The 27929-nt window shown below is 40.6% G+C and overlaps 1 protein-coding gene across 9 annotated transcripts in view; it reads left to right on the forward strand.

Annotated features, from left to right (window-relative positions):
• The window catches only part of XRCC4 (X-ray repair cross complementing 4), a 297844-nt gene extending 270570 nt beyond the window's left edge, over nucleotides 1-27274 (forward strand). For 3 of the 9 annotated variants that reach the window (XM_073344413.2, XM_078852793.1, XM_073344412.2), the window contains one exon: nucleotides 26366-27274. In XM_073344413.2, the coding sequence (XP_073200514.1) occupies nucleotides 26366-26474 (109 nt within the window). In that variant the 3' untranslated portion in view covers nucleotides 26475-27274. Of the gene's footprint in view, nucleotides 1-23498; nucleotides 23621-26365 lie in introns of all 9 variants that reach the window. The other 6 variants (XM_073344408.2, XM_073344405.1, XM_073344406.2 and 3 more) reach the window with 4 other exon arrangements.
• Nucleotides 27275-27929: the final 655 nt, after the last annotated feature.

A 27929-nucleotide genomic window follows, 5' to 3' on the forward strand; every position in this document is an offset into this window, starting at 1 on the left:
AAAAACAAACTGAAAGTTTCTAGCCCTCATGGTTGTGAAGGAAAGCTTGAAACTGTGATCCATGTCTGAGTTCACAGACAGCCTGAAATAAGAGCCTAGAAAGAGAGAACGCTCTTAATGGGGTGTTATCTCCAAGCCCCACTACTCTGGGGGACCCCACCAACTCTACTCCAGAAGAACACTCTGTATGACAGGAAGAGAGTGGAGCTACTTTGGCCTGCCCATCCGAGCAAATACACCCTGGCTGTAAGGGGTAAATGCTGGGGGACCCCTTCTTCTCCTGCCCATCCAAAAAGGGAGGGGGGTGGACCCTCTGTCACCACCATTCTGAGTGTGAGGTGGGGAGGTGGCTGTGTGGCCAGAGCCACAGGTCGCATGTATGTCATGGTATGCATAGGACCCCAGCTTGCCTTAATCTGTCCCGGAGAGTTAACCTCATTGGAATGTGACCCCAATAGGCTTTCATTTCTAGTCTTAATTTTGAACCTCAGCGTTTGTGTGAAAGCTAGGAAAGTAGCTCAACAAAATGGAGAGCTTAGCAAATTCATGTATTTAAATCTTGGCTATGCCACCAGTGTTGCAAGTTTGTACTTCATCTACTTCCAGGAATATGTACAATGCACAGTCAGATTTTCAATCAACAAGACATTGAGTGGAAAATATGAAAATGAAAATGGAGTGGCTGAAAGTTATAGACAGTCCTTACGCTGACTTATTAAATTCACATTTCGCTCTACAGGTTAAATTAAATCCTATCTCTCCCTGTTTTGATGCGGGGGGTTTATTTAGAAATGTTATTAATTTTTAAATACCAAATACACAAGAAATTAAATGGTAGGATTTACATATCTGTAAATTATTTGCATTGCTTTTATAATGCCTAACAGATTCTGTAGTGCTTTTCATTCATTTAAGTCTAAAATCCCTTGCAAAAGTCTTTTAATACCCAAAACCCAAGATTGATTTCCAAAGTGTTTTAGCTTAAGGCTCCAGGGTCAAAAGTTATATTTACAAAACTTTTTAAATACTCTGAGAAAATGCTTTGTCTTGTTACTTGGCTAATTTCCTTGAAAAAATTGATTTGCAAAGTGGGGGCTTGTTTAAATGACTCCAGACCATGGAAGTATTGTGTTAATGTGGAAGATTTTAGGAGGAGTAAACTGTGTTCCAGTAAAAATACAGCAATTGAATTTTCAACATACAATCCTCCTTTGATCCTCTGGATTTTTTGGGATTTGATTTGCAGCACAGAAAGTTGGGGTGTAATTGATATTACATCGTACAACCATATAATTCATGTTGTTTGCAAAACCACAGCAGAGGCACGGCTGCCTCTTGGCTAAGGTGAAAGGACTGATTAGGCAATAGGAACTTTGGATCACTGAACTGCTTCTTCATGCTGGACTTTCACAAGCTTTGGCAGACCACTAAGTAGGAGAAACTTCAAATCCTGGCTCAGCTGTTTGTGCATTAACAGTAAAGGAACTGTAGCAAAGGGAAAAGAAAGTAACAGAAGAGGAAAGGGAAAGACAGAGTAAAGAAAAGTAGGAAGAGAGGAGTATGGATCAAAAGCTGAAAGGGAAGGAAGGAAGGAAGGTTGTGTAATTTGTAGATATCTACATAAGATCAATCAATCATTTCCTGTTATCTTCTGATAAATTAATGTTGGTGAAGCCTGACAGCATGTGATGGTGATTGGATGTGTGGAGAGCATGGTTGTAAGAATGGCTCAGATTCTCAGTTCCAGGGACAGTGAAGATGTAGAATACATTTTTAAGGGAGCGGCCTGCATGGTGCTAGTCGAGATGTATATAATCTCCAAGGAACTCATCAGGATAGAAAGGAGGAAAATCACAAGTTGTGTGTCAGGAGGCAAAAACTCAAATATAAGGATTATATGCAAGTCAGATTTCCTATGGGAAAATCATTTCCTATGCTATGAGATGCATATATACAATATGTAGAAGCAAAATATCTACCTCAAGTATATATTATGCAAGATTAAGACTAACACAAAGTAGGCATGCAGAGGGGTCCAAAATGTGTTTTTTGTTAAACAATGAAGTGTTAATTCTTTCAATCAAAGGTCTTGCTTTTCTCACAATGACATCAGTACAGGGAGAGGCTGTTTAGTAGTCTAAGGAAATAGGCATGCCTTCAGTCTGCTCTTTTACTATGGGATACTTGACACAACCATGTTAAACTCATATTATATAGAGCTGGTAAACCAAGAAATAGTTTATAGTTCAGGTTGGATCAGATCATATGGCGGTAAAGCTAAGCCTAGGAATACTTACAGTTAACTCTGCCGTGAATGTCAATCTTCCAAAATCAGTTTTGTCATTTGAAATTATTTTCTGTACAGTGTATGTCTCCAATATTTAGCTTGAGATACTGTACTTTTGCTATTGTAAAACTAGCTATTTAAATCCTGAGATAATATTTGAGTGAATTTGTATGATAAAAATGTACAGTAGTATTTTAACATTTACATTGTTTTGATAGTTTCTTCAAAACTGTTAGTTTCTTCAAAAGTGCCATTTAACTGTTTAATCATGACTGTATGAACCAAAGTCCTTGTTTAAATATTAGCCTTGGAGAGAAAGAGAGGAAGACATTTGATCCTTCAACCCTACTAGGTTCTTTTAATAGTCTAACATGTTCATTTATGCACCTTCTCCAAAAGATGTTTTCAGCAGTCTTTAACATAGTGGGATTAATGTATTGAAACCATTAGCTCTGAATTTGAAAATGCTTCAAAAAAAGTTTACATTCTCCACCTGTCAATTAGTAGTTTATTGTTAACTCTCCAGAGTATATCAAATGTATATGCCCAGAAGTACTGTAATGGGTTGAACAGTATGACAGAAATTGAAATAGCAGAATAACAAGGCTATCTGCATAACTACAGATAGAATAGCTAATCTCTGCCTTGCTCTCATAAGAATCTACATAAAAATTGTAGTTTGGTATTTGCTACCGACATTGTATGTGGAAAACATGAAAATATAAATGTCCATCTTCCACGTCACACACTCCCTGTTGCACAGAGGTATCATCATCTATCATCAGATATCATCTGACACAATGTGCCTGATTTTGCAAACGGGAGGAAGTTTTCAAGAACACAGGTGCAAATGAGAGCATATTTTGCATGTACTATTATTGCAGTTGCATGATCAACTGCTGTAATTGTGTATTCAGATTAGGAGCCTAGTTGCATCTGCGTTTGTGTGTAGACTTCAAAATTCAGGCCCACTAAGGTATATGTATTAGCTCATGGAACACAAGATGTCGGGTATTCATTAATATGACGTGTGCACTATGCATGTTAAATCGTTTCAGATAGTATTACATCTCGTAAGCATTTTAAAATGTACTTCCCCTTTTTTAAAAAACAGACTTTATAGTTTAAATTCTGAGTGATCCTGAAGTATTTTTCAGACAATATGTGCAGTATAGGGAGCCATCACTGAAATGCAGACAACTCTAAGAAGGAATTCAGCAGCCATTTATGACAGAAACATTTCACAACAGGTTTCAGGAAGGTGAATAGATAATATTATTCATATTATACCTGTAACAAATAGGAAAAATGGTGTATGTAGTGTGACAAAGTTCCTGCTATACCTTGGTGGGTCTTGCGCTTATTGGCGGATTTGCTCGCCTTGGAGCTTCACTGCAGCCCTCAGCTTGGCCGTTTTTCTGAACCCACAGTCCAGGTCGACTCCTCCTATGTCTGACCAGGAGTGGGTAGGTTTGGGGGGAACCTGGGCCCGCCCTGTACTCCGGGTTCCAGCCCAGGGCCCTGTGGAATGCAGCTGTCCAGAGTGCCTCCTGGAACAGCTGTGCGACAGCTACTTCCCCATGGCCTCCTCCCAACACCTTCTTTATCCTCACCATAGGACCTTCCTCCTGGTGTCTGATAATGCTTGTACTCCTCAGTCCTCCAACAGTATGCGTTCTCACTCTCAGCTCCTAGTGCCTCTTGCTCCCAGCTCCTCACACGCACACCACAAACTGAAGTGAGCTCCTTTTTAAAACCCAGGTGCCCTGATTAGCCTGCCTTAATTGATTCTAGCAGCTTCTTGATTGGCTGCAGGTGTTCTAATCAGCCTGTCTTAATTGTCTCCAGAAGGTTCCTGATTGTTCTGGAATCTTCCATTACCTTACTCAGAGAAAAGGGACCTACTTAGCCTGGGGCTAATATGTCTGCCTTCTATTACTCTCCTATAGCCATCTGGCCCGACCCTGTCACAGTAGATGAGTGTAATTAGGTCATTGGATTATGGACCCAAAGTCCTACTGCCCCAACTTGAAATCCCCATGCCATGGATATTTTATATGGATCTCTGTTTTGGCTGAAAAATTTGTAAAAACTGTGGCTAGGCAACTCCCTACTGGCTACACAGCTAAGTAATCTCATGCAAGTTAATTATTCCAGGAACAGTTGGCAATAACTTATCCTTGAGAAATTTGCTCAATAGCTTCCAATTTTGGATAGTATGTGATTGTCATTGTTGCATCCGATGAAGTGAGCTGTAGCTCACGAAAGCTTATGCCCAAATAAATGTGTTAGTCTCTAAGGTGCCACAAGTGCTTGTTTTCTTCAGGCTTTAGAGTATACCTTTCATACTGCACTAGCTCTCTCTATAGTTCTCACTAAAGTAATGCACAGGAGACATGCTTGGTGGGTCCATGCATCACAAGTATACCTTGACTAGACTACCGGTGCAGGTGTATATCTTATCTGTATATATATGACTACTATAGCCCAGGGACTGCAAGGGCAACCACCGAATGACTGTACAATTACTTAGCAACCTAGCAGAAAGATATGTTGGAAGATTCCATTTTCATATCACCTGTTTAAGGTTACTTTAAAAGTATAGCAGAAGTATACCTTGACTAGACTACCAGTGCAGGTGGTGTATATCTACTATATAGATATAGACCGGTGCAGGTGGTGATTGCTGTAACCCAGGGACTGCAAGAGCAACCACAGAATGACTGTACAGTTACTTAGTAATCTGGCAGCAAGATATGTTGGAAGATTCAATTTTCATCTCACCTGTTTAAGGTTACTTTATTCTGACTTTGCATGGTGTGGGACAGAATTTGGCCTAGCATAACACCTGTCACTACAGTGTATACTAGTTGTCATTTTCATTTTTGTTAACATTATATTCTTATATACACTTTTATCAGTGTTGTTTTACCCACCAGAACCCTGAACACAACATTCCTCAGTTTTTTCAACAGATACCTCTGGGAATTTTGTGTCTTAGTATTTTTTGTTTCATTCATTTTAGGATTTTTAAGGAGGCATTCTTTATCAACAAAGACCCCCCCCCCAAAAAAAAAAAACCCCACAGCTTATTAACTCAGCAAATCCTTCTGTGGCTATGGTGAATCCAGAAGAAAACAAAAAAAAATGATGATAGGTTTAGAAAAGCTGACCTATGAGAAAAGATTTAAAAACCTGGGCATGTTTAATCCTGTGAAAAGAAGACTTAACAAATATGTTAAGGGCTGTTATAAAGAGGATGGTGATCAATGGTTCTCCATATCCACTGAAGGTAGGGCAAGAAGTAATTTGCCTAATCTGCAGCAAGGAAGATTTAGGTTGTGTATTAGGGAAAACTTTCTAACTATAACAGTAATTAAGTACTGGAATAGGCTTCCAGGGGAAGTTGTGGAGTCTCTGTCACTGGAAGTTTTTAAAAACAGGTTAGATGAACGTTGTCAGGGATGGTCTAGGTATAAATGTTCCTACCTCAGAATAGGAGGCTGGACTAGATGACCTCTTGAAGTACCTTCCAGCCGTACATTTCTATGATAAAGGGAGTTCACACTTGGAAGAGGTTGGTGTCAATACATCACCCCTGGAGGTTCTGCTAGTGTATGGCATATGGCTATGGCTGCTGACACCAAAGGCTGTCTATTCTGCATCTGGCCTGGCCCTGGCCTTTCCTGGCTTGGATCCACCCTGGATCTATGCCAGCCATCTCCTAGTCTAGTCAGATTTACCACTTTTTGGCAGTGCAAGTGCATAGATTCTGACATTTATATTGCTGGAAGTCAGGGGTGGAAGCAAAAAACAAAATACATAATGAGGCATGGTGGTTAAGGAGGTGTTATTGGCATTCAGTTGAGATAAGCCACATAACTCACTTGTGGCTCAGACATATGTGCAATGTGGCTGTCCCAAACACATGCCAATAACATCTTTATATTACACAACAGCATCACATCTGTCAATGTCTCCTCAGTGTCTACCTTCAATCTGCCAATGTCATCTTCTCCATAAATGTAAATTTGTCTATGTCTTCTTTGCCTCAGGTGGTCCTCTGGAGACCCATGTGCTTCTTTCCCTCTCCTGGTTTTCCAGGCACTCCAATTTCTACTCTTTATAATTATAGGTTATAACTGGTTGATTTAGAGAAGTGAGTGCTGGCACAATGCTCTTGGGGAGGTTTACTTTAGTGATCCTTAGGACCAGATTCTGACGGCTTGGTCAGTCCCCTAGCTGGCAGACCATGAATATCCTTGGGGCTGTGGGACAAAGGCTGAGTAGCCTGTCCTCCATCCCTGTACTTTCAAGTACTAGATTGAAATCCTGCCCTACAGCTCTTTTTTCCCTATTAGCACAACCATGCAACACAAGGCCAGATTAGTCTCTACATTGTTCTTTAGACAATAAAGTGAGGCAAAGAGAAGTCAGATTTCAGACTTGGAGAGATCAGTAAACTCACACTAGTGAAGCAGGACAGTATCTCCCAGGGAGTTTGAGCCACCTGAGTTCTTGATTTAAAGAAAGTTGCTTTGGCTTCATTATTCCTTTTATTGATTTTAATTCACACCCTTAGTCTCATATTTATCTCAGTTGTTCACCAGGGACATTTTCACTGCAGTTTTAATCTTTTTAACCAAATAATTAAACACACACAGAGAGACATCATAACAGCAACAAGACACATAAACCACCAAATTAAACATTTTCTCTAGAGAGTGATTCCAAGGAGCAGTCACTTGCAACTTGCTTTCTTGTACAATAGGCCAAGTTCTACCACTCTTTCTTAGGCTTATCTCTGGTTGCTGACACTTAGGGTACATCTGCACTGGATTAAAAGACCCCCCAGCCTGGCTGCGAATGGCCTGGATCAGCTGACTTGGGCTTGCAGGGCTAAAAATTGCTGGGTAGACATTCAGGCTCAGGCTGGAGCCTGGGCTCTGGGACCCTCCCAACTCATGGAGTCCTAGAGCTCCGACCTGAGCCTGAACCTCTACACAGCAGGTTTCAGCGCCGCTGCCTGAGCCCCACGAACCCGAGTCAGTGGATGTTTAATTGCTTTGTAGACATACCCTTCATAAACACACGGATCTGCATTAGAGCTGGATGAACTCATGAAGATAAAATAGGAATTCCCCTTCTCCTCCTGAGCCTCTACTCATTTTTAGATCAAAGCTCCACTTTCAAAGGCTGGAAATCTCACAGGAACATCTATTCTTGCTAGATTTTCAGCCCATTTTTGGGAACCGGGGGAGTCTGATAAACACCCAATCCAGACTCTAAGTCTTTTCAGGTTGCTCATACCTAATAATCATAATATTGGACTATTGGCCTGCATTTCCTGCAAGAAGCAAGATAATATTCTATTGGCCATATTCAGTCTAGAAGTACAGGCATTTCTACCCACCTTCATTTCAGAACATACAGTAACTTTACTGACCAAACAAAACAGTTTTACTCTATGTATCTTGTATGCTCCCAACTCACCCATTTCCTTCCACCTTCTACTACATTTTCTTCCTAATGGGAGGAAGAGGGGTTAGTAATACAGCTGCTTCCAAAATGACATTGTGTGCATCTATAATAATCAACATCTGTGTTGCAAAGAGTCCATCAGTAACATCCTCTATTGTAGTTTTAGGGATCAAATTCTTGTGCGTCCAGATGAGACTGCACCCCTCAGCTGCGTTTTTTTCTTTAGTGCATTCAGCCACTGCAGTCTGTCTGGCAACTTCATTTCAATTAATTCCCTTAAACGTCTTGTCTCTTAGGCTGCAGATCAGCACATTGCTCTTTTTGTCACCGTTTTGGCTAACAGTGGAAGTTTAAAAAAAAAAAAAAAGAAAAAGAAATATTGTCAGCTTCACCAGCCAAAGCCATTAATGCAAGTTTTATGAAAGTCCTATTTGTGCTTGATATACTGTGCAAATTTATGTATAATTTGTACACGTCTTCTTTGCCCCAGTCAAACAGATGTGACATAAACAGTTTAGAAGGCACATTAACACTCTTTTAATATTTGAGCTAGCGTTTCCTTCTGCCATTACCGTATGTATACCATCTCTATATCTATCTAGGTACTTCTATAGCCCCATCATTATAATATCTGCGTGCCGCCTAAACACTAATGTGTTTAACTTCACAACAACCCTGTGAAGTCTTATCATCCCTATTTTACTGATGTGGAATTGAAGCATGGAGAAATTAGAGTGACTTGCCTAAAGAAGTCTGTGGCAGAGCTGGGGAAAGAACCCCAGTTCACTGCCTTAACCACAAGACCGCCCTCCACTCTCTAAAGAGCAATATAGCCTGTTGCAAGGGTTCACAAATTGTTTACCTGGAAAAATATTAGGAATGTGTTAAATGTATTATAGCTGTCTTGAATGTAATTTAGTAGCTTTAGGGAAGAGCAAGGAGCATGTCACTGGCCAGCCTTCGATGGACCACGTGTAAGTGATCTGTAGACCATAGTTTGGGAGTAAATAGCCTGTTGTGTATCAAGTCTGATATCCATATAATCTGAAAATTCTTGAGCATTCAGGACTTTGAAAAGTACTTTGGTATAATAGTTCCAATCTGTTGCTAACTTCTTCGAAGATCATGCAGGTTCCCCTTTCCTGTGGCAATTCAACATGTGGAGGAGCGGGAAGAGAGTCAGTGGTATGGGGACATTGAGCCTTTCACCTCTGTGCCACCCATTCAAATCCAGCCCCACTCATTGGTGCCTGAAAGCCATCGTTATCTGATAGCTAGTTGTTGGCACATGTGAAATAAGTAAATTATATCATTTGAGATCCTGCTAGATAGGTATCTACATCTCAGAAAACACTGTGCTAATTAGCACTGTTGTGGGCAGCCTCAGTTGAGAGACTGTAGACTGAACAGGTACCGGAAGGGACGGTCCCTTTAAGCATTATGGGGCTGATCCAGTGCATGCTGAAATCAATGGAAAGATGCCAGCTGACTTCAGCGGGCTTTGGATGAGGCGCTTTGTCAGGTGACCAGTGTCACGAGTGCTGCCCATGTTGTACCTGGTCTGTTGATAAAAAAGGAATTAGGCTGGGTCTTCCACCCTGATAATTTGGCACTTTTCATGACCACGTACTTCGCTGAACTTTAAAAATAAATGCATTAATTAAATAAATAAAACAAAATTTGGCTTGGTGTAATCTGTACAAATAATAAACATCATTAAAAATATTTAGGAATTCTGCTTTATTTTTAAATTTCTTTTCAGTGTTGCCATTAAATAGTAAATCATAAATGCACGTTTGTTCATATTTTATTTAATCTCAATGTCGTATCAGCACATAACTATGAATTTCTGGCTTTGGTAATTGTTGGGGTGCTTGCTGGTCATTTGGCTCATCTTCCAAAGGATCTTGAGAAGTCCTGTGTGCTTTACAGTACTGCTCAGTTCTAAAGTGGCAACTCAGCTGTAGGCTCTCCTTTAGCCAGAATCTATTCCACTAATAAATGACGGTATTCAAGCTGAAGCCAGTGACTCATTATTTTTTATTTTTTCATTGTTTCCCCCAAAATGGAGCATTTCTCCAGCTTAGAAAAACAAAAAACAATTGATATAATTTAAAAAAAAAATGGGCTCACCAAACCTGAGGAGTTAATTTTCATGCTCTCACTGTAAAAGTCTCTTTTGGATCAGTGTAATAAACCAAGCTCACATATTTTCCACCAAAGATACTCACAATGTGGGTTTTTTCCTGAAGGATTGCTGTGACACGGAGTATAATTTTATTTGTGCGTTATATGGTGTTTCTGGACTGCACAATTCAATTTCTCCTGGTCTCATTGAGAAGCATTTTCTCCAGAAAATGGCTTGAACTCGATTTCCTCAGAGTGTGGAAAAAAATGCAAACTCAAAAGAATTACATTAAGCTTGACGCGTGACAGTTCCAAGCCACTCCTTAATTGCTTTCAGCAGTTCCAACCAGATTTCAGAAGAGTTTTATTGCTGTTGCCTGCATATCTTATTACAATTACCAATATATAGTATTACAGAATTTGTTTTCTTACAGTGTGTGGCTAGCTCTAGATTGTAAATTAGTATTAAAGCTCATGTTGCTTATTAAGTAGTCTCAATATTTCCCAGTTTAGGGCTTCGCACTAAATTTTGACCTTGTGTCTCGATTTTGCAGTTTGCAGTTTTGCATATTGATACCCAATTATGTGGGACTGCTTCCTAAGAACACATCTCATTTCTAATCCTGGCATGGAGGGGGCGGGGAGGGGGGTCAGGGTTCATATACCCTCCCCAGAGCATGGGGCCAATGGCTTACCTGAACCCCACCGGCCTGCCTCCAGCCCAGGTGATGCCTTCCTCCCTTTTCAGCAAGCCCTTTTCATAGTGAGTGGTATTGTATATTCATATACGGATAATTATAATTTCTAACACAGCAAAGCACAAGCAAGTACACTCAAAGTGAACACCAAAAGATCACCCTTAAATTTCACCAGATAGGGTGAGTTAAATACAATGTCCTGGGTTTAACTCTGAATTTCCTTGCTTCTGGTTTGTATCACAGTCTTAATAGTGCATAAAAAAGGGTGGTTTGATTTATTTATTTTTATTTTAACAGTTATTTAAAAAGATAAAAATCTCCCTGATATGTACAACAGTTGACTTTTGAGAAGTTTCACAGCACTCTCTTGTCAGTGTATCTGCAGACATTTGGAAAAAGCAAAGTGTGTTCTGTAAATAAATACAGATTAAAAATACACTCCACCCATTGGTGCTGGAACAACTTTTATAGTGGGAGGGCTGAAAGCCATTGAACAAAACTGTAAACCCTGTATATGATACAAACCACTTCAAACCAGGGGAGTGCAGCAGCACTCCCAGCACCCCTAGTTCCAGTACCTCTGACTCCACTGACACCCTCCTGAGCTTTGAGAGAGTCTCATGTAAGTATATTCTGTACTTAGGAGCCAAAGCCTAGTGAAGTCAATGGAAAGTCTCCCACTGACTTCAAGGCACTTTGAATGAGGCCCAAATGCAGCAGGCAGGAAATATGTAAGTAGAAATTACTTGTGTATTTAAACATTGTTTAAGCCTCAAATACTTAATAGTAATAAAACTTTTTTTTGAAAAGTCCATCAGGACTGAAGCTGCAACATGCTGGCAATCTCACTGAAAGAGCTATTGAGCACCATCAGTTGCCATTGAAATTAATAGGAGATGGGACCTCTCAGCCCCTTGCTGGGCTGAGGCTCAGAATCTCAAAAGGTACTTTGGGGTCAAACTGACATGGATTTCAATGGGAGTTAGGCCCCTGGATACCTCTTAGGATCTGGGACTGAATCCTCAATGCTGATGTGCCCAAGCCACCACTGAAAGCTAATTCTGGGTGGGATTCTTTTTCAGAAGTGCGTAAGCATTGACTTAACCTTGCTCCTAAACAAGTTGATTCATTGATAGTAGAGAGAGGTCAACTGTGAACCTTTTTATAAATCCCACTCTCTGTATTTTTCCCAAATGCCAACAGTGATTACACTGTATAAAAAGCTGAGTGCCAAATTTAATTTTTCCAATAGCCATTTTTATTTATAGTAGTACTTTAAAAAAATGCTTCTTAAACCATAAGTCTATTAGGTACCTACATTAATTTATATCTGAACTGATCTTTCTGAATCTTTTCTGCATCAAAGTTCATCCCAGGGTCAAGACCTTGTGTGTCATGGTTTAGTTTGGAACACTTCTTTTTTTCAATAAAGATATAGATTTCTGCAAAAACAGGATTCATAATATAAACATTGACACAATCTTAACTAATTAAAGACAGCAGATGGGGACTAACTCTGAGATGGAGGACTGTGAACATACAATTGTTACTTATTTATCCTTCAGAGAAAGAAAGTGAAGCCATCAAATGAGGGGCTTGTACTTGAAAAATTTCAGTTCCTCTCTTCCTGTTTCCCAGTACTGCAGGGTTGATGAAACCAGATGGGTTTCAAATAAGTGGCCTTGATACTAATAACCTAAGACTGATGTGTAATTACATTTTCAATGATTCATCTGTATAACACCCTGGGTTATTTTACATAGGCAGCATCTGGTTCACATGTGCACTGTGATTATTCTACTTTGATTGACATCTGTAGTCTCCTAATAAAGTCCCAGTTGCACAGATGTGTGCTGCTGCCTTCTTCCTTAACGTGCTTGTACAGACAAAACGTCCTTTAGAACACCATGCTGAAGCTTGCAAAAAGGAAAGTCAGTCCATGTTTGGCAGTAAGTAATCCTGCACTGCAGTTACAGATCACCAAGGAGCTAAAGACTCCGAAAGATCGATACTACTTTTGCTGTTAGTGGTTTGAACTGTCATTTTAATATCAAATTAGTACAGGTGAACTTCAGGGAAGCTATCCAGATTTACACTGATGTTTCATAACTGAGATCAGAGTCTGATTCAACACATAGACCCAGGAAGATTTTGTAAGGAAAACAACCTTAATTTTGTGTTGGAGTGATTTTGTACTGTTGCTTTGATTCCGTATTGACCTGAGAAGTGATCTCCTTTCACTACCTATTTCCTACTAGGTCACCAATTTGAATCTGGATGAGGTCACGGTGACCAAAATCACTGAAGTTTGTTTGGTGTCCTGTGTAAAATAAGTGTGACAGATATCTGAATCTTGGAACACAAGAGAGACATCAAACACTGAATGGGCATGGAAACCAAACTGCCCGCTCATCTGTACTGTGACTTCTCCAAATCAGGATTGATGCACATTGGCACTGCAGTTTGAAGAAGCTTCAGCTACTGCCATCTGTGGCATCCATTCTCTCTGCAGTCTAGCTCTGAGGCCCATCAATCCAGCGCTATTTATGAACACTAAATTCACAGAAAAAATCAATAATAGGAACATTCATAATTAAAAAATAAAGTTTATTGCAGTCATCCAGCATGCAACACATATCAACTCATGTCTTGTAAAATCAATTACTCTATGTAGATATATTTCTGCAGTATGCCCAAAATTTCAATCCAGGATGCTTTAAGCCAGTGTTTCCCAAACTTGGGACCCTGCTTGTTCAGAGAAAGCCCCTGGCAGGCCCGGACAGTTTGTTTAACTGCCGTGTCTGCAGGTTTGGCCAATCACAGCTCCCACTGGCCACAGTTCGCTGTGCCCAGCCAATGGGGGCTGTGGGAAGTGGCGGCCAGTATGTCCTTCGGCCCGCACCACTTCCCGCAACCACCATTGGCTGTGCACAGCGAACCGCGGCCAGTGGGAGCTGCAATCGGCCAAACCTGCGGACGTGGCAGGTAAACAAACCGGCCGGGCCCGCCAGGGGCTTTCCCTGCACAAGCGGTGTTCCAAGTTTGGGAAACATTACTTTAAGCAATGACATAAAAGGATTTTCAGAGATATTTTTAGGGCTCTTAAACTTTAATTTCCTTGAAGCCTTTAAAGATAATCTTACACAATATATACTTTCATTGGCTATTGCTTCTGTATAATTACAGAATTATTTTATTTACAAATGGATTAGAAAATGTGCATTAGCAAGGTTTATGGCTCACCCTTTGGAAGCTGAAGTTGTCCCTCTTCTAAGAGTTGACTCTATGTAAAAACATCAGAATCTCGGAGGGCCAGCATGGAGTCTGAGGTGGTTTTGGCCAGCTCCCATGCTGTAGTTCCCTCCATTTGATCTTTTGGGACAGATCCTTAGCTGGCATAACTGCATTGTAATCAATTGGGCTATGTTGATTTACACCACTTGAGCATCTAACGTTCTATCTGTATAAATAAAGGTTTTGGGGAAATACCTGTACTGAAAAGAAGTGTGTGTGTGTGTGTGTGTGTGTGTGTGTGTGTGTGTGTGTGAAAGAGAGAGAGCTAATGAATCTTATTCTGAATTTGGACCATCTACAAAGAAGTAATTGAGAAGCTAGTTGGGAAAAATCTGTTATATATTATGTGAAATTCATGAAAGAAGTACAATGGTCCTGGTTAGTTGAGGTTTTGTTGTTTATGGAGATGGTACAATCCTTTCTAAAATTCCTAGGGTCCAGCACTCTTTGCAGCCTCCTTCCAAACAGTAATGACCCAGCTCTTTGGTCTTTTGTTAAACTTTTCTGTTAAATGGTCATTGGTGATTTTGAGCTGTCTTCCCTGCTGCAAGCACAGGGAACAAGACTGGCCTGAGGGCCAATTAGAGTTTTGGAGTGAGAGAAGTGGATCATTCTGAAGAGAATGGAGGTCTTTTTTGTGTGGTCCTTTTGACCTGTGGAATAGTATGTCTTTCAAATAATTGTTGTATAGCACTGGGAACTCCAGAGAGTTGCTTTTCCATATGCAAATAAATGAAAATCCTTTGTGGTGAGTCCCTTCCTCCATCTAATGGGCATTTTAGTATGTCTACTTTTTAAAGGGAAAGACGTTGGAACACCTTGCAAAGTGTCAAAAGTGCAAAGAACAAGAAGGTTCTAAGAAGAATGCTTTATGGCAATTAACAGGTTAAATACACTCAGCTAGATTCTCAACCCCACTTCCATCCCCTTTGCACCACCTGAGCAGCATGAAGGGGACATGATCCATTGGCAGCTGATGTAAAAGGTGGAAGAGATTTCTGAACTGATGCAGAGCTGGTAGAAATTGCTCCTATCCTTCTCTCTTCCTACCCCTGGCTTAGGTGGCATGTCAAGAAAAGGTGGCACTGTGATGAAGATGAAAAGCCACCCTCTTATTATAGCAGCTATTTACTCCATTCTCCTATCCACCACCCACTGGCTGCTTTGTATCTATTTTACATTTTTTCCATGGATGTAATTTATTTTTCGGGTGGGGGGGGGAATGTGGGATGTTGACCCTCCTCTCCCTCCCAGTGCTCCATTTTATCACATTTCACTTCTGAAATTTACATAAGGATATCAGTCTCCCTAGGAATGATCATACATATTTCAGGATTAATCAAAGGTCTGATTTCCCCACTATTGAAAAAATTATTTCTGTAGCTGAAGATAGGGCAGGAAGAGCATGGGTGAGTTTGAGTGGGGAGAGATGAAGTACAATTCTGTTGGATGCCAAAAGAACTCTAGGTGGAATTCAGACCCAGTAAAAATATATAACTACTGTATGTTATATCAGTTCTGCTCCCAGGTTAAATAGCTTCCAGGTTTATTAAGAATGCACTGCTGCTTTCTGCATCCAGGTGAATGGTGTTGGTGAAAAATGTGTTTATAAATCACATTGGCAGGGGTGAAGTAACTTAAAGGACTTAACCGTACTGAGGCCCCCAAGTCTGGAGCAGGGGGCGGGGCCTCGACCAGAAGGGGTGGGGCCTCGACCGGAAGAGGCGGGGCCTTTAGAACCCCGGGGCCCTTAAATCAAGATTTAAAGGACCCGGGGCTCTGGCTGCAGTAGAGGCGGCTGGGAGCCCCAGGCCCTTTAAATCACCATCAGAGCTACCAGCTGTGGAGGCAGCTGGGAGCCCCAGGGCTCAGGAGCCATTTAAAGGGCCCTGGGCTCCAGCTGCCACTGCCACAGTGGAGCTCTGGGCCCTTTAAATCACCGCCAGAGCCCCGCTACCGGAGCCCTGGGGTAGCAGCGGCAGCAGAGGGCTCCAGCGGTCATTTAAAGGGCCAGGTGCTCCCGTCCGCCGCTACCCGCAGCAGAGCCCCGGGCCATTTCAATTGCCACTGGAACCCCACTGCCAGAGCCATCAGTGATTTAAAAGGCTCTCGGCTCCACTGCGGTAGCAGCGGCTGGAGCCCCAGACCCATTAAATCGCCACCTGAGACCACTGGGTTTGATGGGCCATTGGTCTGACTACTATCGCCATTCTTATGTTCTTAATTCAAACCTTATGAGCAGGTTTATTTAACCTAGGAACAGGTTTCGGACAGATGCCAGTTGTGTGTGTATAAAGTGGCTTTTTTTTCTTTTGATTCTGTTTTTTAAAGGAGCTTGTGGGTTTACATCCTTCTGACAGCAGGTGTATTTTGAGCCACCCATTACTTTGTAATAGATATAGGGATACCCTGTTCTGTCAGTACTAGGTGACCTTACATCAGAGAAACACTGGTCCTCTGCTCTTAAAAGGGAATTTATTTTTATTTTTTAAATTATTATTTATAAAGTATTCAATCATAGACTATCAGGATTGGAAGGGACCTCAGAAGGTCATCTAGTCCAACCTCCTGTTCAAAGCAGGACCAATCCACAATTTTTGCCCCAGATCCCTAAATGGCCCCCTCAAGGATTTAACTCACAACGCTGGGTTTAGCAGACCAATGCTCAAACCACTGAGCTATCCCTCCTCCAGTACTGTAGGTTAAGTACTGTAGAGGAAAGTGTGAAGACATGATTTCTATCCAAAGAGTTAGAGTCTAAGGCTTCGATCCAAGAAGGCATTTAAGCACATGTGTAACTTTAAGCATGTGCTTAGCTCCCATGGAAGTCAATGGGATTTAAACATGTGCTTAAATGCTTTCCTGAGTTAGGGATTCAATAGCACAAACTAAAGTAGAAAAGGTTGAGGCATGGAAGCCGAAATGCAGTTTCAAGGCTAGATTTCAAAACTAGTCCTATTACTGGATTTCCTGCAGCTTTGGGAGCTTTATTTCTCTGATTGTACTGGGCATGATTTCACTGCGGTAGCTGCCATCTGTGTATTCTGTGTTTTCAAGACCCAATGAAAACCAGAATGTATTTTAAAACTTTTCCTGTGGGGTGGGTTAGTGCTCATGACCCCCGGTTGTGTTGACATTGGGCAGTGCACAACATGGGCCTGATAGTGAGTGATCACTGAGAAGGTGTATGGGAGTGGATAGGCATGGAGTGAACCTTCCCTTCACCACACACAGCTGGGCATGGGCTGTTCCCGACTCTCGCTGTGCTCTGGGGAGTGCAGGGACTCCTGTTTCCCCCCAGATCGTGACACCAAAATCAGGGGTGGGCAAGAGGCTTGGTCATGGCCCTATCCTGTGGAGTAGGGCTGGCACAATGAGGGCAGCAACTATTTCATCCACCACTATGGAACAGACTGGCCACCCTCAGTGCGCATGGAGGCGGACTCAGTCACAGTCCTGGGGCACTTCAGCTCTATTTTGTCTCTTCAGAGGCCTGTGCCTTAAATGTCATGGCCTAGCCCCATGTGAATAATGACATTTCAGCAGCAAAACAGTAATTAATTTCAGTCTGAAGTTATCTGTGCCAGTAAGGAGCTGAACTGTGATAATGAGGCATTAAATACCTACAGTAAAGGATACTTCAGTACCAAATCCAGGTACTGATCTATTCAGTAGCAGGGATTAGCTAGCTTTCCACTGCCGCACAATTCAATAACACACCACACTGACCTTTCTGGGGACAACTGAGCTTGCTCTGCGAGGGTTATGGAGTGGATCTGTGCATGTTCTGGATTGGCTTGGAGGGACTGGAGGTCTCCTATAAATGTGGTCCCTGTCCACTACTGAACAGCAGTGCCTGTGTATCCTGCCCCTTTTGCCTGTGTATCCTGCCCCTTTTTCACTGCTCTGGAAGCATGAAGGCTGCTGCTGCAGTAACCCCCACCAGGGTGCTGAAATTTGCCGTTTCCTCTATCCTCCTCAAACTGGCCTCGGTTCTTTACCTTTGAGATCCTGCATGTGCTTCCTGGTTCTCAGCTAAAAGCTTCATCTTTGGGCCATGTGGACCTTTTAAGCATCTCCACGGCTGATTGTGAATTGGCCAGACAGAAATCTACCAACCAGTATTGTGTCTGTTCATAGTTTCCCTGGCATCACCTCTCAGTACCCAGTGAGGCAGGGTCATACACTCTGCCCTTGAGCAAGGCAAATATTTGAGCAGTGCATAGAAGCTACACAGTTGCTCAAGGGGATTGTGTCTGCCCCATCTCAGGATTTCCAGGTGCTATGTCTGGCCAGGCTGAACAGCTCCTTCTCTGCGTCACGGAGGAATCTTAGGCCAGAATTTGGCCTTTACTATTAGTATATAAATGTAAATGTGATGAAACCAACTACAGGACCAATCATATAAAATGACTTTTAAAATTTAAACTGATGCATTTGTAATTCACTGGTTTTATAAAAGCTCTTAATTCCTAAGAAAACTACAATTTTCCTGCAGCGTATACTTTTGTGGTTATGACTTAGGAATTGGATTCTTAATTTTTTCCTCTGAAGACAGTGGCTACAAAAATATTTCTCAAACTAGGTGTGTGGTCTAGTTTATTTAAGTAAAAAGGATTTTAAGTAGAAATGAGCCACAGAAATGTATGCTACTTGTCTCAAACAAACATGATTTCAGCTTTTTATTTGTTACATCTATTGCTTAGTTTTTAAAGCAAGCATTTATTAGTAAGGAATCATAAGTGTGTTTGATCAGATAAAAGATCCATCACTATGTTTATTTTACCCCCTGGATATTTATTAATTTGTAGTTTATACTGAGTAAGGACCAGTGAAGTCATTGGGAATCTTGCCATCAAGCAAGATCCGGTCTTTTTAAAAAGCATTGACATTGTTGTTCTTTTAGGTGAAGTGTTGTCTAAACAGCAATTAATAAATCTTGTGTATAGAGTTCGTAGGGTTCTTAACACATTTATAATGTTTTCAGATTAAATTATGAAATAGCTTCTTATTAATGTTGTATGAACCCATCTTGACAAGAATTAAGAGGTATATGAATGTCATATTAGTGTAATGGATGTGCCAGTTAGCTGTTACAGCAACCAGTAAATCTGTTTTCATCATTTTGAAGTGATTCCCAACTCATCCTGCCCCCTTTACAAGGATAGTTATAGAAAGTTCATTCTACGTGCATAATTTAAATGTAGCTCCTGATAGTTTACCATTTCATGGAACAAAGAGTGGCTCGTGCAAGGGCTTGCCTTAGGTTTTTTTTTGTTGGGAAACTTCCAGATTTATCATACTCTCCATAGTGGTTATGATGAATGCAGGTACAGTCTGGCTTGCAGCCAAAGGTTGAGGCTGATTAAGAGATATTGATTCCCTGTCTGAACATTAGGTTTGTGGTTTCTGCCTTGAATATATTGTTCATTAACCATGTAATTCAACAAGTTCATAATAATCTGTTCTGCTGACCTTAGCTGGGACTACATGGAATATTTTCTCAGTGCACGAAGTATGGGGTGACATGCAGATGCACTCCCCCCAGGAAGTGCTCCTGGAGGGAGATGGATAATTCTTTGGGGTGGGAGTATTTTGCTGTAGCCATTTCTTGAGTAAAGCATACTCCTCTCCACTTTCCCATGCCATCGCAGCTCTGCTGGGTGGTGTGCTGGCGGTGTGGAGAACTCTCACCTGTGTAGTTGTATTGGAATTGGACACAATCTGAACCCTGGTGCTCAGTGAGCCCACAATATTTGGCTTGTCCATTGGGGAAAAAACTGGTTATAGTGGACACACATACCTGCAGTTTAAATTAAATTTGCCAGTGATTTGTCTCTACTAAGAGTTACTGTCACCTTGATGAAAAAAGAAAATCCGATGAAGTGAGCTGTAGCTCATGAAAGCTTATGCTCAAATAAATTTGTTAGTCTCCAAGGTGCCACAAGTCCTCCTTTTCTTTTTGTGAATACAGACTAACACGGCTGCTACTCTGAAACCTGTCACCTTGATGTTACAAAAAGAAAAGGAGTACATGTGGCACCTCAGAGACTAACAAATTTATTTGAGCATAAGCTTTCTTGAACTACAGCTCACTTCATCGGATGCGTTCAGTGGAAAATACAGTGGGGAGATTTATATACATAGAGAACATGAAACAAGGGGTGTTACCATACACACTGTAACGAGAGTGATCACTTAAGGTGAGCTATTACCAGCAGGGGGTGGGGGGGAGGGGGAACCTTTTGTAGTGATAATCAAGGTGGGCCATTTCCAGCAGTTGACAAGATGTTACAGTGATGGATGTTTCAGAGTAACAGCCATGTTGGTCTGTATTCGCAAAAAGAAAAGGAGTACTTGTGGCACCTTAGAGACTAACCAAAGAAAATCCGATGAAGTGAGCTGTAGCTCACGAAAGCTCATGCTCAAATAAATTGGTTAGTCCCTAAGGTGCCACAAGTACTCCTTTTCTTTTAGCGATGGATGTGTTACAAATGCTAAGGTAGCTAGATATAGGGGCTATTCTCTGCTAACACTAGTATATCTCAGTGGAATTACTCCTGATTTACACTGGTGTGAATGAAAGGAAAGCTAAGTCAAGCATTTAAAATGTCATTTTAAAGTTGCATTGAATTAGAGATAGTCCACGTTTAAATGAAACATATTAGTATGTTTTCTATACCCCAAATACACTTTTTTGCTTCTTTTTCATAGTAAAAGTTAAGCAGAAATCAATTATTTGGCTTTTAACATCTTATTTAAAACTTAAATGTCATATGACTTAACTAACACATTAATCATTCTACAGTTTCCAGAAAGGGGCTTTTTTTCAACTTGTTCGTTCATCCTTTCCCTGAGCCGATGAAATTACATCCAAGACTACTGAACTCCGTAGAATTAATGTTCAGGTTCTTTACTGACACATGTTGCGGGGAGAGCTCATCAGCGGTAATTTCTGGGGCTGCTGGTTTCAACGAGTAAGCTTCTCAGGACTCCAGGAGAGGGTTTCTCACTTTATAAGGTCAATTGGAAATTTATGGCTTAGTTTACACTCTCCTTCCAGGACCAAATGCCAGAACAGACAAAATCTGGAAAATGACTGCTTGGAAGTGTGCTGAAATCATTAGTGCTGCCAAAACCTAAACTGGGTTCTCGAGAGGTTTTTCTTTAAAAAAAAAATAAAAAATTGTAATGACTGACTTATACCTTATAATCATTGGAACCTATACCAGGGAGAACAGCTGATCATATTTAAGTCACATGTGAACTCCACTTTATCTACTTTATACTTTTGAATTCAGCTATGGGAAAAAAAATGTCCTATGAATAGCACTGTAGATGCATGTATTTATGTAAGATGTTTTCACCTCCCTTCATTGTCTTTCTTTCCTTGTCACTTTTGCATTTCTCTCTGTTTGGTGAATAGCCCCAGGCAATCAATACGATGCTTCTGTTTTCTTTAACTAAGAACTTACACTAAGGGGAGATTCTGTCATTGTAGGCTGAGGATCTCAGACATAGCCACAAGGGCTGGGCAGCTTTCTCCTATGCCTTTACTCTAAACTCCTTTCCTAATGCTCCTTCCTTAGTAATGACAGTTTTTCCCAGAGGGGACCATCTATGAGGCCACCATTAATACCAATAAGACACGAACCTGTTGATCAATCAAAGAATCAGTTTGCCTCTTGGCACTAAATGTTGCCTCTGTAACACAAATTTTGCTCCTGTCTTTTATTCTGTTAGATGCAATGTGGCTATATTTACATTTACAATGTGGCTGTTTGAGATTTCATACCTTTGTCTAAACTTGAATATTAAAATGAATACTAATTTTCTGTTTGTGGGCTACTACTGCCACCTACTTTTTATGATGACTCCAAAGAAAGTATATATTAAATCAGATTTTCCTCTAATATTATTAATTTCTTATGCCTTAATAGGCCATTCTTTGTCAATCAATAAAAAATAAAATGTTATGCAAAACTGTCATGAATCATCACACACATACAAAGAAAAGGCATCCCCAAACCTTTGAAATTGAAGATTTCAGCCCCAGTCTGAGATGCAACCCCACATCTTGAGGACTGGGGAAGACATCTCCTCTCTTAGCAAAATGTCACCTTTTGACATTAAGTAGTTAAGACAATAACCTAAGGAAAAGCTGAGAACATCAGGATTCAAGGACACAAGTACATCTCCAAAATTGATTTAATTTTTTTGGAAAAAGTTTTAAAATATTAATTTACTGCAATATTTATTGCTTCAAATCCCATGTTAGAAGCCAGAACAAAACCATCAATAGAAGTGTCAACATACCCTGGTGGTGGATAAACCAACATGGCTAAATACAAATACTTTGCATGTTCCCAGCATATGCAAATGGTATGTTAAGATTGGCAGTTGTGCCAATTTGGCTGCCTTTGACCTGATTTTATTCCAGTGCAAGTAAAAATATTTAATCCTTTGCCACTGGAAAGCTCTTTTTAGTAATGGAGCAGTCACACAAAAAATGTTTTTCTGTTTCAGCCCCCTTCAGAGATCTTACAAAATGGAATTGGCTGCATGCTCCATCAGGAATTGTGTTGCAGGGATCTCCTGTGGGGGTCTGTGTGAACAAAGAAATAGTTAAGTCACTTGAAATAAATGGCATGTATTGAATCTCATTGCATAGAAGGAAATACTTTTATCACCAGGTTATACAATGCCATTGTACCACCCTGCTATGCAGTGCTGCACTAGTGTGTCAAGTATTGTAGTGCATCTGTATCTTCTCTTTCTTGGGGCTCATCCTCAGCTGTGGAAAGAAATATCCAGTAATTCAACTAGTTTCTTCCAAATTGTGGGTTCAAACCTCAGCTGGTGTAAATCAGCAGAGCTCCAGGGACTTTAAGAGAGCTCTGCTGATTTACACCTTCTGCAGATCTGGCCTCCTGTTTGAATTTAATGTCAGGAAATATGAAATTATCTCATTGAGTTAGCAGTTTTCCAGCTGCATTAATGGAGTTTAAGTTTCCCAAAAGGCAAGTCTTCAATAAGTGATCCAACAGGCACGCACTCTCTTTGAAACTTGGGAAAATTAAGGCCCAGGTCCGGCAATCGTCACCACACAGGAGAACTCCTGTGCCTAATGCAGGACCCAATGACTTCAGTGGGACTCCATGTAAACATAAGGGTCCCCAATTGCCTAAGGTTGTAAATATAGTCCCTAATCCCTGCATAAATCCAGGACTATACTGAAATTTGATTTAGTTGCTCTTGGCAATGTTGTCATAGTCGTATTGGTCCTAGGATATTCAGAGAGTCAAGCTGGGTGAGGTTATATCTTTCACTGGACCAACTTCTGTTCATGAGAGAGACAAGCCTTCGAGATACAGAGCTCTTCTTAGGGTGTGGGAAATGTCCTCAGAGTCTCAAAGCTAAATACAATATGGAACGGATTGTTTAGCATCAGTAGTTACATAATATTTCAAGTGACCATTCAAGGTGAAGTGGCTAGTTAACACCTATGCAGGAAGAAAAAAGGCAGTAGGGGAGTAGATAGTCAGTGGATTATAAATTGTTGTAATAAGCCATAAATCCAGTGTCTCTAAGTCTTTATTTTTTGTGTCTAGCAAAGTTATGAATTTATGCTCCCAGGCTCATCTTTTGAAGGTGTTGTGCAGGTTTCCTTTGAGGACGAGGACTGACCGATCAGATACAGAGTGATCACTTTGTGAAAAATGTTCACTCACAGGTGATATGGTGTTTTTGTCTTTTATTAATTTTCTATGTGAGCTCATTCGAGAGTGTAATGATTGTCTCATTTCACCCACATAGTTGTTATTGGGTCATTCAGTGCACTGGATGAATTGCTCTCTGTCAGAATCTCTCCGTGGCTTGATTTCAGAAGAAACCAGTCCATGTTATTGCTCAGATTTTTGCATTACACACCTTAGATTGTGTTATTGGGCAGACTGTCCTTCACTATAATATCCATTTTTGTCAGATTGGGGCAGGCCCAGTCCTTATTTTGTGCCCAGCACAGAGCATACTGCAGGCATTTAACAAATAATCTCAATGTATAATGAATCACATAGTTTTAAAGCCAAAATTCAGTTTTCCATATGAGACTTCCTTGTAAGAAATGTATTTCCTCTGTATGGCTAATGCTTTCAGTTTACAAACTTAGCTTCACAGACCCAGTCTTATCATTTCAGCAGTTTAACTGTTACAAAAACACAGAGGCATCAGCAGCACCAATAAGTTTAAAATTAATCAGTAGCCAGGTTCTTCATCTCATGATCTATTTTGTTTAATCTAATGTATGTCACTTTTCTTTGTTGCAGAGTGTAAAGATTTCTGGAAGGGATTTATAAGTCTGATTTTATGTTTAATGCCTAAAACAATTAGCTTTACATATGGAACATAAAATTATTGCTGAAATTAACACTGAAGGCCTATTTTCAAGCTTGTAGTCTTTACATTAATTTGTAAAGTAGATATGGGTAGTTGATAGCTAGGGATTCAAACTCAACAGGTGTGCAGTCCTGTACTGGAGTTAGCGGTATAATCGTTTAAACCAACCCACTGATGAAAAGACAGTGCATTTTCAACAGGCAAACTTGAATATCACAGTGTACATAAAGAAGAATAAAACACTAATTGGATGACTGCTAATGAACAACTGGTATCTGAATAAATCTGCCTGCTTGATCCTGCTTGCCAGAGATTATGGGCTAAAAGCCAGATTCTGGTGCCCTTCCTCTACAATTTGTTCCACTGACTTCTGTTGAAACTCTGCCTGTCCTTCACCACATATGACCAGACTACTACCATCAAGATAACCTAATGGTTGGATGAGGTCAGCTCATGGATGAAGAATAGCTGGTTGTAGCTAAATCTGAGTAAGACAGATGTGATGCTGGTGGGTAAAAGAAAATATTTTGAAGAGCTTACAGCCATGGATTTGTCTCCTTTGGTTGAAGATCACACACCCACAATCGGTCAAATCAGTCTGTAATTTAGGAGTGCTCTTCGATTCCTTGCTGACATTAAGCTCTCACATACCAGCATTTAATGCTTTATGCCATCTTCAGTTGGCTAGAAGACTTCATCCCATCCTGGCAGATGATGATCTGGCCTCAGTTATACACACATTTGTCACCTCCTGTCTTGACTACAGCAATAAAGTATAGCTGGGCATGAAGCCACCAGCACTTAGGAAACTCCAAGTACAGCACTCTGCAGCATGTCTCCTCAGCAACATTCGCTACCATGAGCACATCAAACCTGTCCTCCCTCTCTATGCTGATTTCCCATGGAATATCGAGTTCAATTCACGATTTTGGTCCTTATCACCTGGGCCCAGTTTATCTAAAGGTTTTCCTGAAATTCTGGGATGAAGACTGTGTCAGTAATTCTGCTCCTTAGGCACAATGGAACTTTCTACCATAAGGGTAAAACTCATCTGTGCGGAAGACAGAACTTTCCCAGGGAGCTTGTCTGAGGCTGAGAATAAACTCCCACAGCAACTAAGTACCTTCACAAACCTCACCACCTTCCATTGCAAATGCAAAGTGCAATTCTTTGAGCTTGTCTTCTCTAACATAAAGGCATAATACTGTATACATTTAAAAACAAACAAACAAACAAACAAAAACACTGCCAAAACAAAATATTACATTGCACACACAATTGTCCCCCTGGGAGAGGTGGAGAGAGAATGAACCATAGATGTTACTTACATCACTTAATGCGCTAATCAGAGGTCATGAGATACTATGATGATGAGGGCAGTATAAGAAGCTATGTAGAATAGAATAATGTAAGAGTATGAGAATCTGATCCTAAATTTTCTGCTAGAGCTCTATGTACCTTCCACCTGTGCATGAGCAAAATGTCCATGCACCCATGGCTCACAAGTCTAATCACCCGTATACTAACATAAAACTTCAAACATGGAATGCACACAAGTAAAGGTCAGGGACTAAAAGTTATGCCTAAATGCCAACATTTTGGACAACAGTCACAATTCAAACATTAGGGAATGAGAAGGGAGCAATTAATTCTGCATCGTTCTGTGTGATAGCAGGAATGGCTATCGATAGACCTATCATGGAACTGACATAAATACTGCACAGCTGCCTCTATATTTCTTTCCTTTCTTGACTCTATCAAATTCTTCATGTTGGCTCTGCAGATGGAGTTGTAATTTTCAGTGTCCTTAGTGTTATGACAAATTAAACAGAAAAGCAATTAGAGATTAAATAATTATAAGATTATATTTCATCGGCTTGTTTTGCCAATGACATCTCAGCAAGTTACTAGTATGTCTTACAAAGGACACATTCAAAGGATACATTCATCCTGTGCTGAGTCTTAACAAAAAGTCTTAGAATAGACTATTAAAGGATTAACTTCCCTTCATGTGTTTGTATCTGATTTTTTAATTATGTAGCTAAATTTCTTTCAAATAAATTTATTTTCTTTACATTTCCAGACTTGATCCTGCCCCATCAAAGGCATCAGGCAAGCACCCGTCAGATGTGTCATCACTGGAAACTCAGAAAAACACTGCTGAGCCAGAGGACCTCTTTGATGACATCTAACTAGGCTTTTTATTCTGTTTTTGCTGAGAAACTATCAGAACAAAATTCCTGTTCAACTCTAGCTGTTAAACCATTAAGTTTAATTACACATTGAGTTGAAGCCCTTATTCAGAGAGGGTTATTTATAAATGGGGATGGCAAATTATTCTAGCCTATCTGTATAATCACATCAGTTGTCAAAATCTTTCACTACGGACATTCCAGCTCTTGGACCTGATCCTTAGATTGATTTGTGTGACTCTGGTGAGGTCTTAAAATCAGAGGCCCTATACTACCATCTCCAGTGTAGGGAGTGTGTTTGGGGAAAGAGGGCATGGCCGAGAGATCTCTACACCCCAGCAATCCTTGGCTGCTCTACATTACAGTGGGGACCTGCTGGTGGCTTAAAGCCAACTTATACTTGCCCTCCCCACCTCACCATCACCCCCTTTCCCGAGCTGCACAAAGCACAGCTCAGGGACTTGACTGTTCTCTGCATTATTGAGGTGTTTATTCTAAAAGAATTAGTTTAGAAATTGTACTTTGTGATGGAAAACACCTGTATAAGTTTAATTTATGGCTGCTCTTTAAAGCGCTCAAAGGCCACCTTTCTAGCATGAACATAACTTCAGTATGCACTCTGAGATGTATTTTTGGCTTTGGGAGTGAAATGGCTGTAAGTTGATATTGTCTGTTTTTTCTAACATATTGAATATTGTCAAAGTAATTATTCTTCTGTACTGAGACACTGACATAGCCTTTTAATATAGTCATTTATGTAATGCTTTACTGATTTTTCTCAAGATGATTTCTAAAAAGAATAAATGCATTTATAAAAAGACACCTTTCCTGGATTTTTTTGTTTGTTTGCTTGCTTTTATTTTTCAGGTTGGGAGCCATAAATGTAAAGGGGTTAGTTGGCAAAGTTAAATGGCCGACCTTTTCCTGTCCTAGAAAGCCAAGTTCATTAGTGTTACTGATCCTGCATGCTTACATGGCAATGGGCCAACACAAGTGTGTAAAGTTAAGTATGGGCTTCAGTTTTTGCAGGAGCTGGGCCTGCAAAGGCAGGGCCTGCTCCAACTCACATTTAAGTTAACAGCGACCAGATCATTTGTCCCAGGAAGGTTCTAATCCAGCAAAGTATTTAAGGATGTGCATAGTCTCACTGAAATCAACAGGACTACTCACACAATTAAAATTAAGAACTTATTCAGTGCTTTGCTGGACTGAAGCCTGTGCACTGCTTCAAATTTCAGTGGGAACTGTTGGGTGCTCAGCACTTTTGAAAAACTGGCTACTCATGCCCTGATCCTGCAAATATTTGTGCATGTGCTTAACTATAAGCACATGAGTAATTGCTCATGTGCTTAAAGTTAATCACCTGTGTAAGTGTTTGCAGCGCTGGAGCCTAAATGAGGGTTTAAGAGTCTAACTTAAGGCACCCATTTTTGAAGAACTTTGGCACAACATTTG

The sequence above is a fragment of the Lepidochelys kempii genome, chromosome 5, assembly GCF_965140285.1.
Source record: "Lepidochelys kempii isolate rLepKem1 chromosome 5, rLepKem1.hap1, whole genome shotgun sequence".
NCBI lineage: Eukaryota > Metazoa > Chordata > Testudines > Cheloniidae > Lepidochelys > Lepidochelys kempii.